The 14,164-nt window shown below is 36.3% G+C and overlaps 1 protein-coding gene across 6 annotated transcripts in view; it reads right to left on the bottom strand.

Annotated features, from left to right (window-relative positions):
* Nucleotides 1-14,164, bottom strand: part of PHKB (phosphorylase kinase regulatory subunit beta) — an 80,139-nt gene that overhangs the window by 54,111 nt on the left and 11,864 nt on the right. For all 6 annotated transcript variants that reach the window (XM_040615213.1, XM_040615212.1, XM_040615215.1 and 3 more), the window contains 4 exons: nt 11,653-11,752; nt 8,409-8,516; nt 6,385-6,465; nt 2,826-2,941 (listed from right to left, as the gene is read on the bottom strand). In XM_040615213.1, coding sequence (XP_040471147.1) covers nt 2,826-2,941; nt 6,385-6,465; nt 8,409-8,516; nt 11,653-11,752 — 405 coding nt within the window. The remainder of the gene's footprint in view (nt 1-2,825; nt 2,942-6,384; nt 6,466-8,408; nt 8,517-11,652; nt 11,753-14,164) is intronic.

Genomic DNA, 14,164 nt, shown 5'->3' with positions numbered 1-14,164 from the left:
ATCTGTACTGAACCTCCCCAGGTGTAATCTGTTGACCTTACTGTAGCCGCCAAGTATTGTGACTTGTCATGAGTTATCAAAAGCAGTCTTGCAATCATACAACCATGGGTAACATTTGACCTTGACCCACATTTGGGACAGGGGAAGCTGAGACTAACCTAGAGAAATTACAAAGCATTATTAAATTCACTTAACCATCATTCATAATTCCCAGTAACTTTTAATTGTTACATTTACCCTTCTCAGTGAACTACCTGAGAGCAAACACTAAAATTTGTATATTCTTAGCAACTGCTAATCAAAACACACCTCAGAGGATACACATCCCTAACCCTCCTCCCAGTCACAGTTTCTTGCTTGCATCCAAGAACCGTGCAGTTCAACTGGAACATCATACACACAAGGGATGTTAAAAACACACCACAAAACCAACAAAACAATAAAAAAATCCCACCACAATACTAATAATTTCATAACTAGACAAAACAAAATAGAACAAGGAAGAACAGCACTATAGCAATATAATACCTACACTACACAGAAGAGCAAGATTGAGGCTCTACTGTCTCAGATTCGGAACATGAAGATAGTGCACGTCAGCAACTTCATTATTCTCACAGTACATATGGGAGATGTCAAAGACATTTTGCAGAGGTACTCAGCAGATGCCAGGAGAACAGCTTGATCAAATGGTTACAGGACAAATTAATTTTTCAGAAGTTGAGCCGTATGTGGAGGGGATCACGCTATAATAAAAGCTGTTCTAAACCTTGCCTTTGAACCAGTAAAAGCCATCAATTTGCATACATCAATGAAGACCTGGTCCACAGAGTGTTTCGCTATTTATCATTTATTAGAAGTGTTTTGAACTGCACTAATATAGGATACCAGGACTGTGTAAAGACTTAAAACATCTGCGTCTTCTAACACAGGCCACAATTTGCAGTTATTATTCACTGACTTCGTGTTATATAACATCATCTTTAAAAAGAAAGCCTCTTTCAATAAAGGACAAGAAACAACTTCTAGTTCTGAAAGCAGACACACTGTATGCAGACTCACAGTGTGTGTGGGTCTGAAAAAAAAGGGCCAGGACTACAGCATATTTAATATTGAAACTTGACTGGTTTGGAGTCCATAATCACAGAAGATATACATACGTCACTCGTGATTAGCCCTGATCAGTCATAACCACTTCTTCAATTTTTTTTAATTGTTGTTTTAGAACTCTCTTAGGTAGTCACACTACAATAAGAGCATAACAAAGTAAAGAGACTATTTTAGCGTATCCACGGCTTTCCTCAATAGTATCTAAATACATCTTTTGATGCAGGTTGCTCTTCTGTTTTTTTTCTGAGAATAAGAGAAATTGCCTACTGGCTTCCTACAGTGAAGCTGAGTACCAACATGCACACAAGGAAAGATAAATAGGGCCAACACCTGTTCCTGATGGCCAAACTCTACTACTTAAATTAGACCCAAGGTCTGCACTTCCTTTTGTGCCAGCTCAACAATCTGTTAAGATTGGCTCAGTCCCTCTCATAAAACTTCACCCTTAGAAAAATCAACCTGTAAATACCAGTCTAGATTAAGACAGGACAACATGCTCATTTCCATCTGGTTAAAATATCTTCGGTTTTCCCTGAAGGAAATTCACAGGCTGAATAATCAGAATGCTGCAAACAACAGGAGACACAGGAATTTCAGTGTTCCTTTTGCAAATTTGTACAAGGTGAGATGCTTAAGGAAGAGTATGATTCTCTGAGTACTGCTGTAGTCCGGCATTTGAAAATTCTACAGACATAAAAGGATGGAAAAGCAACAAACTAACAAAGCCAATTACATAGTAACAAGTTGGAGTTTTCAGTTCTCATACTGGCACTACAGCTCTACATAAGCCCTGAAAAAAAAAATCATAGCTTTTTAATATACAAAATTATGTGTTTTGCTTCAGTGATGTGTAATTCTATTTATATGTTAAACTACATGGCTGTATGTGAACTAAGAAAAAATATTTCATTCTGAAATGAGAACGCAGATTCTTTTGGAAACATCAAAGACTGGAAGAAACACGTGTATTACTTGCAAGTCCACGATAATGATGATGATACTTTAAAAATCCTGAGATATTCAAGCAATAGCGATTTTCATGATCAATGAAAACTAACAAGTCAAGAAGTGAAGAAAACAATAGTAACAGTAGAAAAAGCAAGTTGTCAGGTAACAGATTTGATCCTTCAAGACAGACAACATGTGAGCAATTCCACTGAACTGGACCACTCTGATACCAAAATGTTAAAAACATTCCTAACTGTCCCACAGGACAGGGGTCAGAACACCTGGTTACTCGCAGCATCTGAAGAACCTGGAAAGGAACTTGTGCACTAAGCTATCCTCCAGTGTCCAGCATCTTCCTCCCAGTATGGCAGAGATGAGAAAATGACTCAACTCATTGAACTCATGATTCAACACCTCCTTAAATCAAGGTATTCCTAAACATATTTGTGAATCCAGTATACTGCACAATCTTCCAGAGCCTGAACTGCTCTGAATACAATTTTCAGAACTATATGCATGCAGCTGCACATAATTATTGGAATTTGAATACTCAAATAGCTAAGCATCTATGTGGTTATTTCAGCATGCACACGATGATGAAATGATGTTTCACACTTTCCCAAAATACATCTCTCAGTCTTTAGAGAACCTTAATTTAGTGCAAACAGTATTTTAATGCATTATTATTTTTAACTCATCCCATGAATTCTTTTCGTACATAGCACATTTACTTGCTTTGATTGAAAGAGCTACACTGGCTCACATACCTTGAATGCAGCTCTGGACTCCCATTGTTGTATTTACTTCCTCTTTCCCAGACACCAAAATCTGGTACGCGATAGGATCTTTCCACACAGAACACAAGATTTTGAATGAAGGACACCTATAGGAAAGAAAGAAAGAAAACTAACTGAAGGAAAATGAAAGCTTATTTCCCTCTGTTTATTTTTTCAAAAAGACAAACTTGGTTTTCCTCAGCCATCATAATTGTGCCTTCCATCCTCCCCGCCCTCACCCCAGTTAGTGATGTTCCCAAATTCAGATATTCTCTTTAAAACCAGCTTTTAATCAACAAAATATTAAGAGCTATCCCAAATTAGGTGATGATGTGATTTATTCCTAGAAACAGAGGTGACAATGTGATTTTGTTCCTACAATGCACGGGTAAAAATGATTTCATATTTGAAGAGCTTCAAAAAGGTGTCATTTTGATCTTTTTAAAAGAATTTGTCCTAAAAACAACATCAGAAAGCAAAAGAAATTAAATCCTGCAAGATCAAGACACAGAAGTCTTGGTGCTCTTTCTTAGTTCATTTTAAAAGAACTGATATGCTGAAGTACTATTATATTAGCTCCAGATAATACATACTTCAGGCAGATTTAAACACACTCCTCTATAAACACAAATAAAACTCTGAACCAATTCATTATAACTAAAATCTCCTCTTGGATCAATATATTTCAACTGAATACTAACTTATTTAAGGGTATTTTAAGATATTTCAGGTGGGGATTTACTTAAGCAGGTACTTTTCCTCATTTACACTGTTGAAGAGAGACATTTGGAGTCGCTTGATTGTATAAAAGTTAAATTGATAATAAAATTTCACTTCAAAGAACCCACAGATTAGAATTCATTAACCACAAACACCAGATTTACACTGGTTCGTCCACCAAAGTAGTGATTTCATCCCCACCCATCCACAATATTCTATTTTGGGATAGAGGGAAAAGAGAATATTGCAATGGCTATAAACACAACCATATTAGAGAACTACAGAGGAGGATCCACTCTACCACAGTCAAGTGATATTTTATTTTTTTTAATGAGCTATGAGATAAAAAAAAATCTTTTACTGAATGGTATTTGCTTCCATTTTGATCTACCTGCAACCTGCTGTTTTGTCTTTTTCATTTTTATTTAAATCTTTAAAAGTTACTATTTCAGATACCCTCTTTAGGCTAATACAAGTCCCTCAGCAACATACATAATTCTTTGCTTACTTCTCTCTCTCTGTGTTACAGATCTCTGCTAAAATTTCAGTGGGGTACTCATATATAATTATCTGCACACTAAATCTTTTCAGAGCTAGTACTTTCAAGGAAACAGACTGTCCCGCTCTTTACATATGCCCAGTATTATTCATCCCTGTAATTTAGCATTTGGCTGTATTAAAATGAACTTTCTCTGAACAAAGCTTGAATAGCCAGTGATTGAAAGTGTGGCTTCTCCTATCTCTATCAATAACTGAAATTTACATGCATCATCTAAATGAAGAAGCAAAGAGCACCACACAAAAATATATAACCGTACCAACGACTTTTGAGCAGTGATGATGTTCAGAACACAAGGGGAACAAAAAAAAGGTCAATTACAGATATTTTATGAGACTAACCAAGCAGCAGATTTACAGGATAAAAAGGCAGCAGATAACTAGTTGCAAGCCAGAATCTTCAGAGAGGATTCATTCATATCACGGGCATGTAAATACTGTAACCGAGTCAATGCTAAAGCACTTACAGAAATTATGGATTGTGTGCGTTAAGCTTACTTATCCAGAAGTCAAGCATGTGGAACGTAAGGTGTAATAAAGAACACGCAGCATGGATGACTGCAAATACTAGTGTTCCTTTGGTTTATGTGCAGATAACTGCTCTCAAATTCATTCACTTGCACAATCGTATACTGTTCTCTTTGTTAGGGAAGCAAAGATGCCAATAAATTAATTTTTCAATTGCAAACAGATGCAACTGGAGGGTAACTCATTGACAGCTGCCATGCCTGACATCAGGCAGCCTAGTACACAACGATTGCCTCCGAAGCCAAGAGTTCTGTGTACAAACACATCCATGCAGACAGCTTGCCAAGTATCAACCATCTGCCAGCACCTTCCACCGCGCTAGCGCTGGTTCAAAACCCTCTCTGCAAAGGGGAAGAGGCTACCTACATCGTGCAGTGGTGTTACTGGAAAGAAATACCCAACTCAGCGTTTGGGTAGCAGACTGCCGCATCCCCAGTGTTGGCCAATGCCACAACGCTGAGTGTTATCTAGACACATAGGAAAACTTGGAAATACCATCATTATGTGCTGTTAATAAGATCTAACCATATACACAATTTCTGAAGCTATATAGAAACTAATCAAATGTACAGGTCTGTGGTAAGATAATCTTAGTATAAATCTCCAGAGTCCACAGATCCTAGGGTACAGCTGCAATGAAAACTCCATTCTGACACTGAAGTGGAGAATATCCGCTGGCTAGAGAGTCTATATACATGTATTTTCCTACAGATTCTGTAATTAAATGTAAACATCTGGAGGGTAATATAATTTATAAGTCAAGCTAAGTAAATACATAATTACATACATTTGCCTCCTCACAGACATAAAGGCACTTCAGTGAAAAAATACAGACCTATCACACGATCTAACTAAGCGAGAAAGGAGATAAGCTGCACCATTTACTTCTCTCATTATCTAAAGGAAAAACATTAATGAATATGTATATTTTAGAAATATAATGCAAACACACTAGTACTGCAAAAATCTCCCTTTTTTAAAAATGGTAGTACTCTAAGTGCATTTAAGCTTTTTAAGGCAATACAGCAGCAACTATTAAACAGACCAGAGTACATTTAAACAAATCCTGATTAAAAAATTGGGAAACCAATAAATAAATATCTGTGCTTTCTGTTCCTATCTCAAAACATAACCTCATTTTAGAGCAGGAGAGCAGACTGTCTGGACGTGACTCGTCCTCAAGTCAAGACCATGGTGACTGTTACTATCTTATTTACAGAACAGTTAACAATCTTACAAGCATCTCTTACCATGATATAAAATTGTTTCATTTTCAATTAAAGACAGAGCAAAAATTCTTAACACCCATATGTATTTGAAGAAAGTCCTTCAGCCTTCCAGAAAATTGACCCTATTGTTTATTATATTGACATTCCAGTGGACAGAACGCACTGACTGACAGTTTGAAAGAAGGTGAAAAGTGAGAACAACATAACCAAAAGTTAATCATACTCACAGACCTTGTAATTCTTGACCTTGTACCTTTCAGAAATAGCAGGGAACTATAAAAGTTTTCAATGTCATGTTACATTCACTCTGTGCATATCTAACACTTTATTAGCTATTAATTTCTTTCACTATCTATTCATTCCATTTATCTTTTCTAACTTCCATTAGAGACAGAGAATATGTGCAGTCTATTTCCAGAACAATTACTTTACAGTCTGTAATTAAATAAAGCCAAGACAAAAAACCCCAACAACTTAATAAAGCATGTTTTTTAACATTGGAAATCGATTTGTACCTCATCCGTGTTGTAGATAATCTGCAGCCCCGAAGAGATCATCTCAACCAAATAGAGGAGAAATAACGACAGAGCATTTATCTGAAGTAATTAAAAGACAGCAAGGAAACTATAATTAACTTCACATTTATTGCAGTCAATAAGCAAACAAGCTAAATGTGTATGCACTAACAAAAATGGTCCCACTATCACATCCTTTTGGTTCTTCAAAAACAGTACCCTAATGTACCAATATCCTAGGTGTAATGATGTGGGAACAATCTATAGGAAGAAAAGCCACAAACAAGCACTGTCCTCTAAAACTTCTCCTGCAGCATCATTTTTTAAATTATATGATACTATGATATTAAAATATTTTTGCTTAGGCATACTGCTTTGACCCACAGGCAATCACTTCAGTCACAAGCTGTTTCATGTTTACATACCTGACAATTCACTAGCCAAGGCGGCAAGGACTATATTAACACATATATAGTACACAGCACACCTAAAAAGCAAATCACTTTATCCCTAACTGGAAATTTAGCATCATCAACTGATAGAGATATAATTACAACATTCAGATATGATTATACATGTGAAAAACTGTTATTTTGTAGCTGTAGACAGGATTTATTATTAACAGTAAGTACCTTCAGCAGCTGTACAGATGAGCATCGAAGTCAATTTATTAATGAATCAAAGAAAACTGCTTTTGTTACGCAGATCTAGTGTAATTGAGGACTTGTACAACTTCAATAGAGAAAGTAAGTGTATCGCAATAATTTGCTTCAATGGGCTATAAAACCACAATCTCCATATATTAAATCTAGAGAAACTATCTAGAACAGAAAAACTTATCTGAAACACAGCAGATTAAGAATAAGATCCAAATTCTAAAAACTCCAGGAGACTTAAAGACTGATGATTCCAGTCTCTTAATACAATCTGAAAAGCTCCAGGTACAGTAATAACAGCAGCACAGCTATATAGTATATTCCACTCTTCCCAACTGAACCACCTCAGTTACTCTGTTTTCTATTGTCTCCACAGAGCTGAAAACCCTCTGTTTCTTGAGATCTGCTGATGGCAGAAGGGAATGTGCATTCACATTTATGGCAAGGACTGAGGTGACACAAAAACCAGACTGTGACATACAGTGCTTCCCAGGTCCCAATATTGTCTCCTCCCGCAGATGAGATGTGCATTTTCAAGAAGCTTCACACAGAAGTCCAAAATACCAACTTAGGATAACTCCACAGATAATTTTTTTCAAAGCATACACTTCCTGAATCCAACACGTTTACTGTGCAAACTACTCAAGTGACGCTGTCACCATGAAATTAAATAATTATCAACCTACTGTCACTTCTGAATAATTCCACTAGCAATTTCTGAACTAGAAAGAGTTATGGAATGCAAAATAACAAGGTCATGAATGCTAAAAAGGGTCTGAAGGTAAAGAGAATTAAAAAAAGAGAGTAAATCAAGACTTAGGAAAATGAAAGACAATAAAACAATCAATTATGCAACGAATCTGACTAGGAACACCTACACAAAATAGCGAACAACAATTTGTAACTAAGCAAAGCTGTTGATGGCGTACATTAAATCTTCACTATGAATGAAAATTACTCAGACTTATGGAAAATTAAACTGGGAACATTAATAAAAAAATGTAACAGTCAATGTAAGATTACACTAAATCTTTCACTTTACTGACTACCCCAACATTTTTTTGCCAGGATTATTTATTGACAGGCATCTGTTGGTCTCAAAAAGAAGCAACTTCATAAACAAACAACCATCTACCTCCACATATCCCAGCTATTTCAGTACCTTCTGACCAAAACATACACCGAGTTATATTTCAAAACAGTCTTTTCTCACCAGAAGATGCAAAAGGAATCTCAATTTTATCAAGTACAATACATCTAACACAAACCTAAACAAACTGAAACAGCTGCATCATGAAAGAATGGAGATGACAATAACATTTTCTAAAATAATCGAAACTTCCATTTACACACACATGCGTATCTTACTTGAAGGTGACCATATTCCTTATGGGAGAAGACCTCATCTCCAGTGTGTGCACTGAAAACAGAATGAAGACATTCAGATGGTTTGGGGTCTTGCTTAAATTGCTGAACCTAAAGGTAAGTTGAAGGCAAAACAAAATCAAAGTCAGTAATTTCAGTATGTTTGGCTACCACAAATTCACTACATCACTGAGGTATTTCAAAACTTCTTGATATGAACACTACATAGAACTTACAAACTACAGTTCCTGAAACATCACGAACTATTTCACACATACCTGAAGTATACATACACTTAGATATTCAACCCATGTAACTAACCTCTCCAGGTTTGGCTGGAAAAAAAGTCTGTAACAGCTAGCTACAGATGCATAGTCACTTTCATCTTCTGGACAAATACCACCTCATTTTACTGGAAATTAAATCCTAGCAGAAAGCATGTTGAAGCACATCACACCTACCCGAATTCACAGAACGGAAACGTACATAGAGCATCCAGAAGCTCTCAGCTGGCTCACCACCTTTCCCTAGCAGAGCACCACGAATCCCAGCTACTCTCTCACGCACCGGGCACCTCCCCTCCTCACCTTCCTGCCGCACCCTACAGAGCCTGCATCCACCCATCACCACGTTCCAGCCACTTCAGCTATCCTGCCATGCCTCCGATCCCGTGACATCGTAGCCCTGGAGCTGCACACGTACTGCTCACTCCTCCTTTTTGTTCCCCTTGCATTAGTGCATGGCGTTTCTGAGAGAGGCACCCAAGCACGCCCATTTCCCAGAAGGGCTATGAGAGCTTTCATTTCCGTAATGCCATCCCATAGGTATCTCCTTATATCCACACACATACTTGGGACAATTCCACTTCAGTTACTGCTGTGTGCCTTCCGTTCACACCACCCTAGGCCCTTCGCCTGCCTACCCCATCCACCACCTCCTCATTTGATCGTTAAGAACTCTCTCTCTCCCTCACCATTCCTAGCTTACAGCTCTTACTGGAGTGCAAAAGCCCAAAGCTTAGGTTCACAATGTTCTTAATTATTTTTATGAACCACGATCTGTAACACTTAGTATTTTTTATTGTATCATTTGACAATGTGACAAAGCTTTTAAACACAAAAAAAAATAAATATTGTAATTAATATTTTTTAAGCCTTGATTACAGACCTACAAAAAAGTGTTTGGAAATTGCCATATGTCGATCATGTAACAAATGAAAAGCTGCAAGAGCTAAGAATGCCTAGTATAAAAGAGCATATGGGAAAACAAAGATTTATTTTGGTAAGCAGAGTTTGTGACATTCAGACGTACAGTGAAATGTTTACAGACACTAGAAATCAAAGCTGATAGCTTAAAAAGAAAACATAAACATCACAGACAGGAAGAACAGTACCCCAGATTAAAATGACTTTTTATTCATGGACACCAACACTGGACCTCAGAATCAGCCTCTATGATACAGCATCTCTTACGATGGAGACTGAATGCAGTTAAGATGAATTACTAATACAAGAGGTTAACAACAAAGGAATGAAATAAAACTACAGTCATTTTAAAGTAGTTTTGTTTCCTTTTTCGTCACAAAATACAATGTCTGCTACCTTACAAAAACTGTATAATAATCAGGACTGTCGGACAGCTGCCAATAGGGCACAGAAAGGAAACAAAGTTCACAAAAGAATGAAGGTAACAAAAGAAAATCCTTCTCCATATTCCTCAAGTTATGCTACGCTCTCCAAACAACAAGTTTTCGAATTTTCTAACCATCATTGCCAGCACCTTCTCCACATTTCACAACATTTTCAACACTGATCTTGTCTTCATGGGATATTCTTCTCCACCAACAAATCATACATAGTGTGTATCATGTGGCCCAGAAGCAAGAAGGTGAATACTATTTTTTGGAGTTATGTCTAGTCCATGAACACATTCAATACATTTTAGAACATAACTCATATGTTCAGTAGTTATAAAAACATCTGCAATTTTTGTCACAGCAACATCTATTCAAGTCACATCTTAGGCACACATAATCCGTGTTATTAAAAAAAAATACCTTTCTTCTACATGAGGCCAGCACATACAGAGTCACTCAGAATAAAGTCCAGTTTGACTTATGTTAGGTACTGGAGAATGTTTATTACTACACTTGCTGTAGGAAGAAAGAAGCATTTATAGTAATCAAGGCAAAAACTGACAACTAGTATGCCAGCAGTACGACACCTGGGATAATTTAATGCTTGTTATTCATATCTACACTTACCATCCTCAAAACAAACCACTGCGTGTCAAAGAGAGAAACAACAGCTCAAATGTAAAAAGATCAGTCTAGATCAAGATTATTTAAAAACTGAGACTACAAAGAAACAGACTAAGAAAATGGAGAAAAAAAAAAATCATGTCAGCATATATACAATGGCAATTCACCAGATTTGCTTTTTATTATTACTGATACCACATGCCTACAGACTTTACATTCCAGTTTGTGTGCTTTGAAGTGATGGCCGCTGTATCATAACACACAAATTATTTTTAGCAATACAGTTAAACAAATAATCACATGGAACATAGATATTTAACTATCTGTAGAATTGCTTACCACTATGCAAAATTAACCCACTACATCTAGACTTTGATAAGGAGACGCACTGACTATCCAAAAATATTCAGGGTATACTCACAAGAGCATTAAAGACTGAATAAGTCAACTGTATTATAAGTAAATTACTCTTTCCTTATTCATTTTAGGCTGCTGCCCTTCTGAATTTACATAATTGCGTCAAAGAAAAGTTTACGTTGCGTAAAGTGGCTGCTAAAGAAAGCAAGTAAAATAATCAAAACAATCGCCTACGTGAGAACAACTGCAAATGCAATAACCAACCCAACAGTATGAAGAAAACTCTCCAGCCTTAGCTCAAAAAATTCTACATTTTTCCATTTAAGAACTAATTAGGCATTTAAAAAAAAACAATTACTAATGGTCTAACTTTTAAACAGGATCAATAACTACAAAAGAAACTCAAAGAAGTTTCAAGTATACCCTGTGGTTTAGTTCACCAAATGCTTGTGCCTTCTATACCCTTAAACAATTCTGTGACCTGACAGTAATGAAGCAGCTGCTGTTAGCTGGGCCACACAGTAATACTGCATTCCCTTTTCAAATTTTATCTAAATGTAGAAGTTTTCATAGTTTAATTAATCCCTTGGAATTAAGCGAGTGCTAGTGTCCACGCTACAGTGTTTTTACCTTATCAGCCTGACGCATGTAGCAGTAGAGAATTCCTCTCATACACTTTATAGCAGAATGCTCCAGTTCGTGAGTCCTTCCCTTGTCATCATCAATACGCCTGGGGAAGAGAGATAGCTCATAAATTGGAAATACATTAGGGGGGCAAAAAAGTTTTTTAAAAAAGACACTTCAGAATGCTTCAGAATATTAAGTATTTAATTACACTGTTGTACAGTGGTGCCCACACTAGTAGCAACGTATTTATAGCCCTACCCATCCTTCCTTAATTAAAAAAAAAGGAAAAAAAGAAGCTTTTTAGTTTATGGTGCAACTTACACAAATATTCCTATTTCAAGATTTGAAAAGAATAAAACAAATAATCCTTGATTTTATAACTGATAATTATAAGCTGATATTACAACAGTGCAAGCCACTAATCAACTTAATCAACAATAATCAACTGATAAGCTGATATTATAACAGTGCAAGCCACTGTTCTGTGTTCCTTCAAAGATTCCAAACACAAAGGCAATTTCTCTTTAACTCTACAAAACACCTGCCATTCACAATCAAGTAGTCAATTTCCTGATGACGTGGATAAACTGTACATACAAGAGTCTGAAAGTTCATTACTCTGAATGTCCAGAAATGTGTTTCAAGATACCTTAGTATTTTTATACCATGAAATCAAACAAACTCACAATTATCCTATTACTAAACGTATATTAAAAACAATGCCAAATCCCAAGTTCTTTTAACTGTAAGAAATGTTTTGTGTGTAAACAACCTTAATCATTGCATTCATGCGTTCTGTCTTTTCCAGTTCTCAGTTTCTGATTGAGCCTTTCAGGGTGAAAACAATGTTTTCTTACGTATCTGTAAGTTACAAAAACCTTCCTCTGATACAAATACGCAAAACAGCATAATGTGCTCACTGCTGCTTCTCAGTCTACTTTTTAGCTGTTACTAACTGGTTACAGGCACGTGGATGCTAACTACACTGCAAACAAAGCATAACCTTTTCTATCATGATTAACATGTTAGTAGTTTATGCTGAGGTTCTGCTACCCATGCTGAAAATCAGGAAGGCAGCGATAACTTAAAAAATCATAAACATCCAGAAATCACACTATTTAAATAATAAACTTAGATAAAGTAAGTGTACTTGCTTTCAATTACAAAGTTGAAACAAGGAGGGAAAAGCAACCCTACAAGGAATAAAATCAGATAATGCAAAATTAATAGGTTAAGAATTTTTTATGCAGTAGGATGTATTCTCAACTTTATCACAAATCCAAAGAGCAAGAAGAAGCACATGTAAAAGTTCTGAATTTTTCAGGTTACAATATTTTGCCTCTACTCACAACGGCAGTGCTTTTTTTCCCAACATGCTCTCAAGAAATTTAGTTTTCATTAAAGTGAACGGCAGCACTGGCATGAACCAAGCACTGTAAGCAGCATGTGGTAGGTAATGCAGCCTTCCACGTGAGTCTTATATCTTGGCTCATTTCATATTTTAGCTGTTTACTTAATTTCAATCATCAAACTCTGCCCATCAAAGAAAAGTTTTTGCATAGCACCTGAAGTTCAGGGTCCTGTTCTGGGCATAACTGGAAGTAACACAAAACATTTATCTTGCCACTTTGCCCTTCCTTCAATCTGCAACAAATTTTATAGATCATCTTCTATGATTCTACGTTTTGGAAATTAAAGACTGAATAACTTGGGCAATGTTATGCCATGCTCTCTTCTGTGAGTTGCTGAAAAATCAAAACAATTGCCCCTGCCCCCTTCTTTCTTCCTTCTATTTATTTTCTTTTTTTGTTTGTTTTCAAATGCTTTTATTTCACCAACAGAAAGAGGAATTAAAAGAAAGACGCAAAGATTTCAAGATAAGAAATGAAAGTAATAATTACACATTTGGAATGTTAATTTCCTTATAATTTGTGCTAGCTTCTCAAAATTTTGAAAGCCATTAGATCTCGGACACAGCATCTCAAGAAGTAAACACAGATCTCCGTATGTCTTCTCTTTCAAAAAGCCTAATTTTGTAACAACATTTCCTAGAAGGTAACTTTAACAACTGTTTCTTCAGATTGATGTCAGAGGTATAGTATCTAAAGCAATAAATAGAAACACCACAGAAACTCAAAATTTTTTGTCTGCTAAGTAGATCATCTTTACTTTAACAGTAGCTCCTCATATGATTTCTGGCCCTTCTTCTGCAAAATACACTAGAATTTTGTTAAAGAACGTGATCACTACCTCAATACAATAAGTTGATTACTAGAAAGAGTAAATTATTCAGTATCTGCACACTATTTTCTTTCTTAAAAATACTGCATTCGAGTTATCATCATCTCTGTCTGTGTTCTCCTGGCTGGGGGCAGCAAGGTTGGAAACAAGGAACCCTAAATTCTCAGAAAGCAATTTCCATAGTTATTTAACCTAAAGGAGAGGGAAATACGAATAAATTATTAAGGGAGGTAACTCTCCCACAGTTCTTAAGGTCATACTACACCACACAAAT

Source organism: Falco naumanni, chromosome 15 (genome assembly GCF_017639655.2).
Source record: "Falco naumanni isolate bFalNau1 chromosome 15, bFalNau1.pat, whole genome shotgun sequence".
Lineage (NCBI taxonomy): Eukaryota > Metazoa > Chordata > Aves > Falconiformes > Falconidae > Falco > Falco naumanni.
This window is presented reverse-complemented; position numbering and strand designations above follow the sequence as displayed.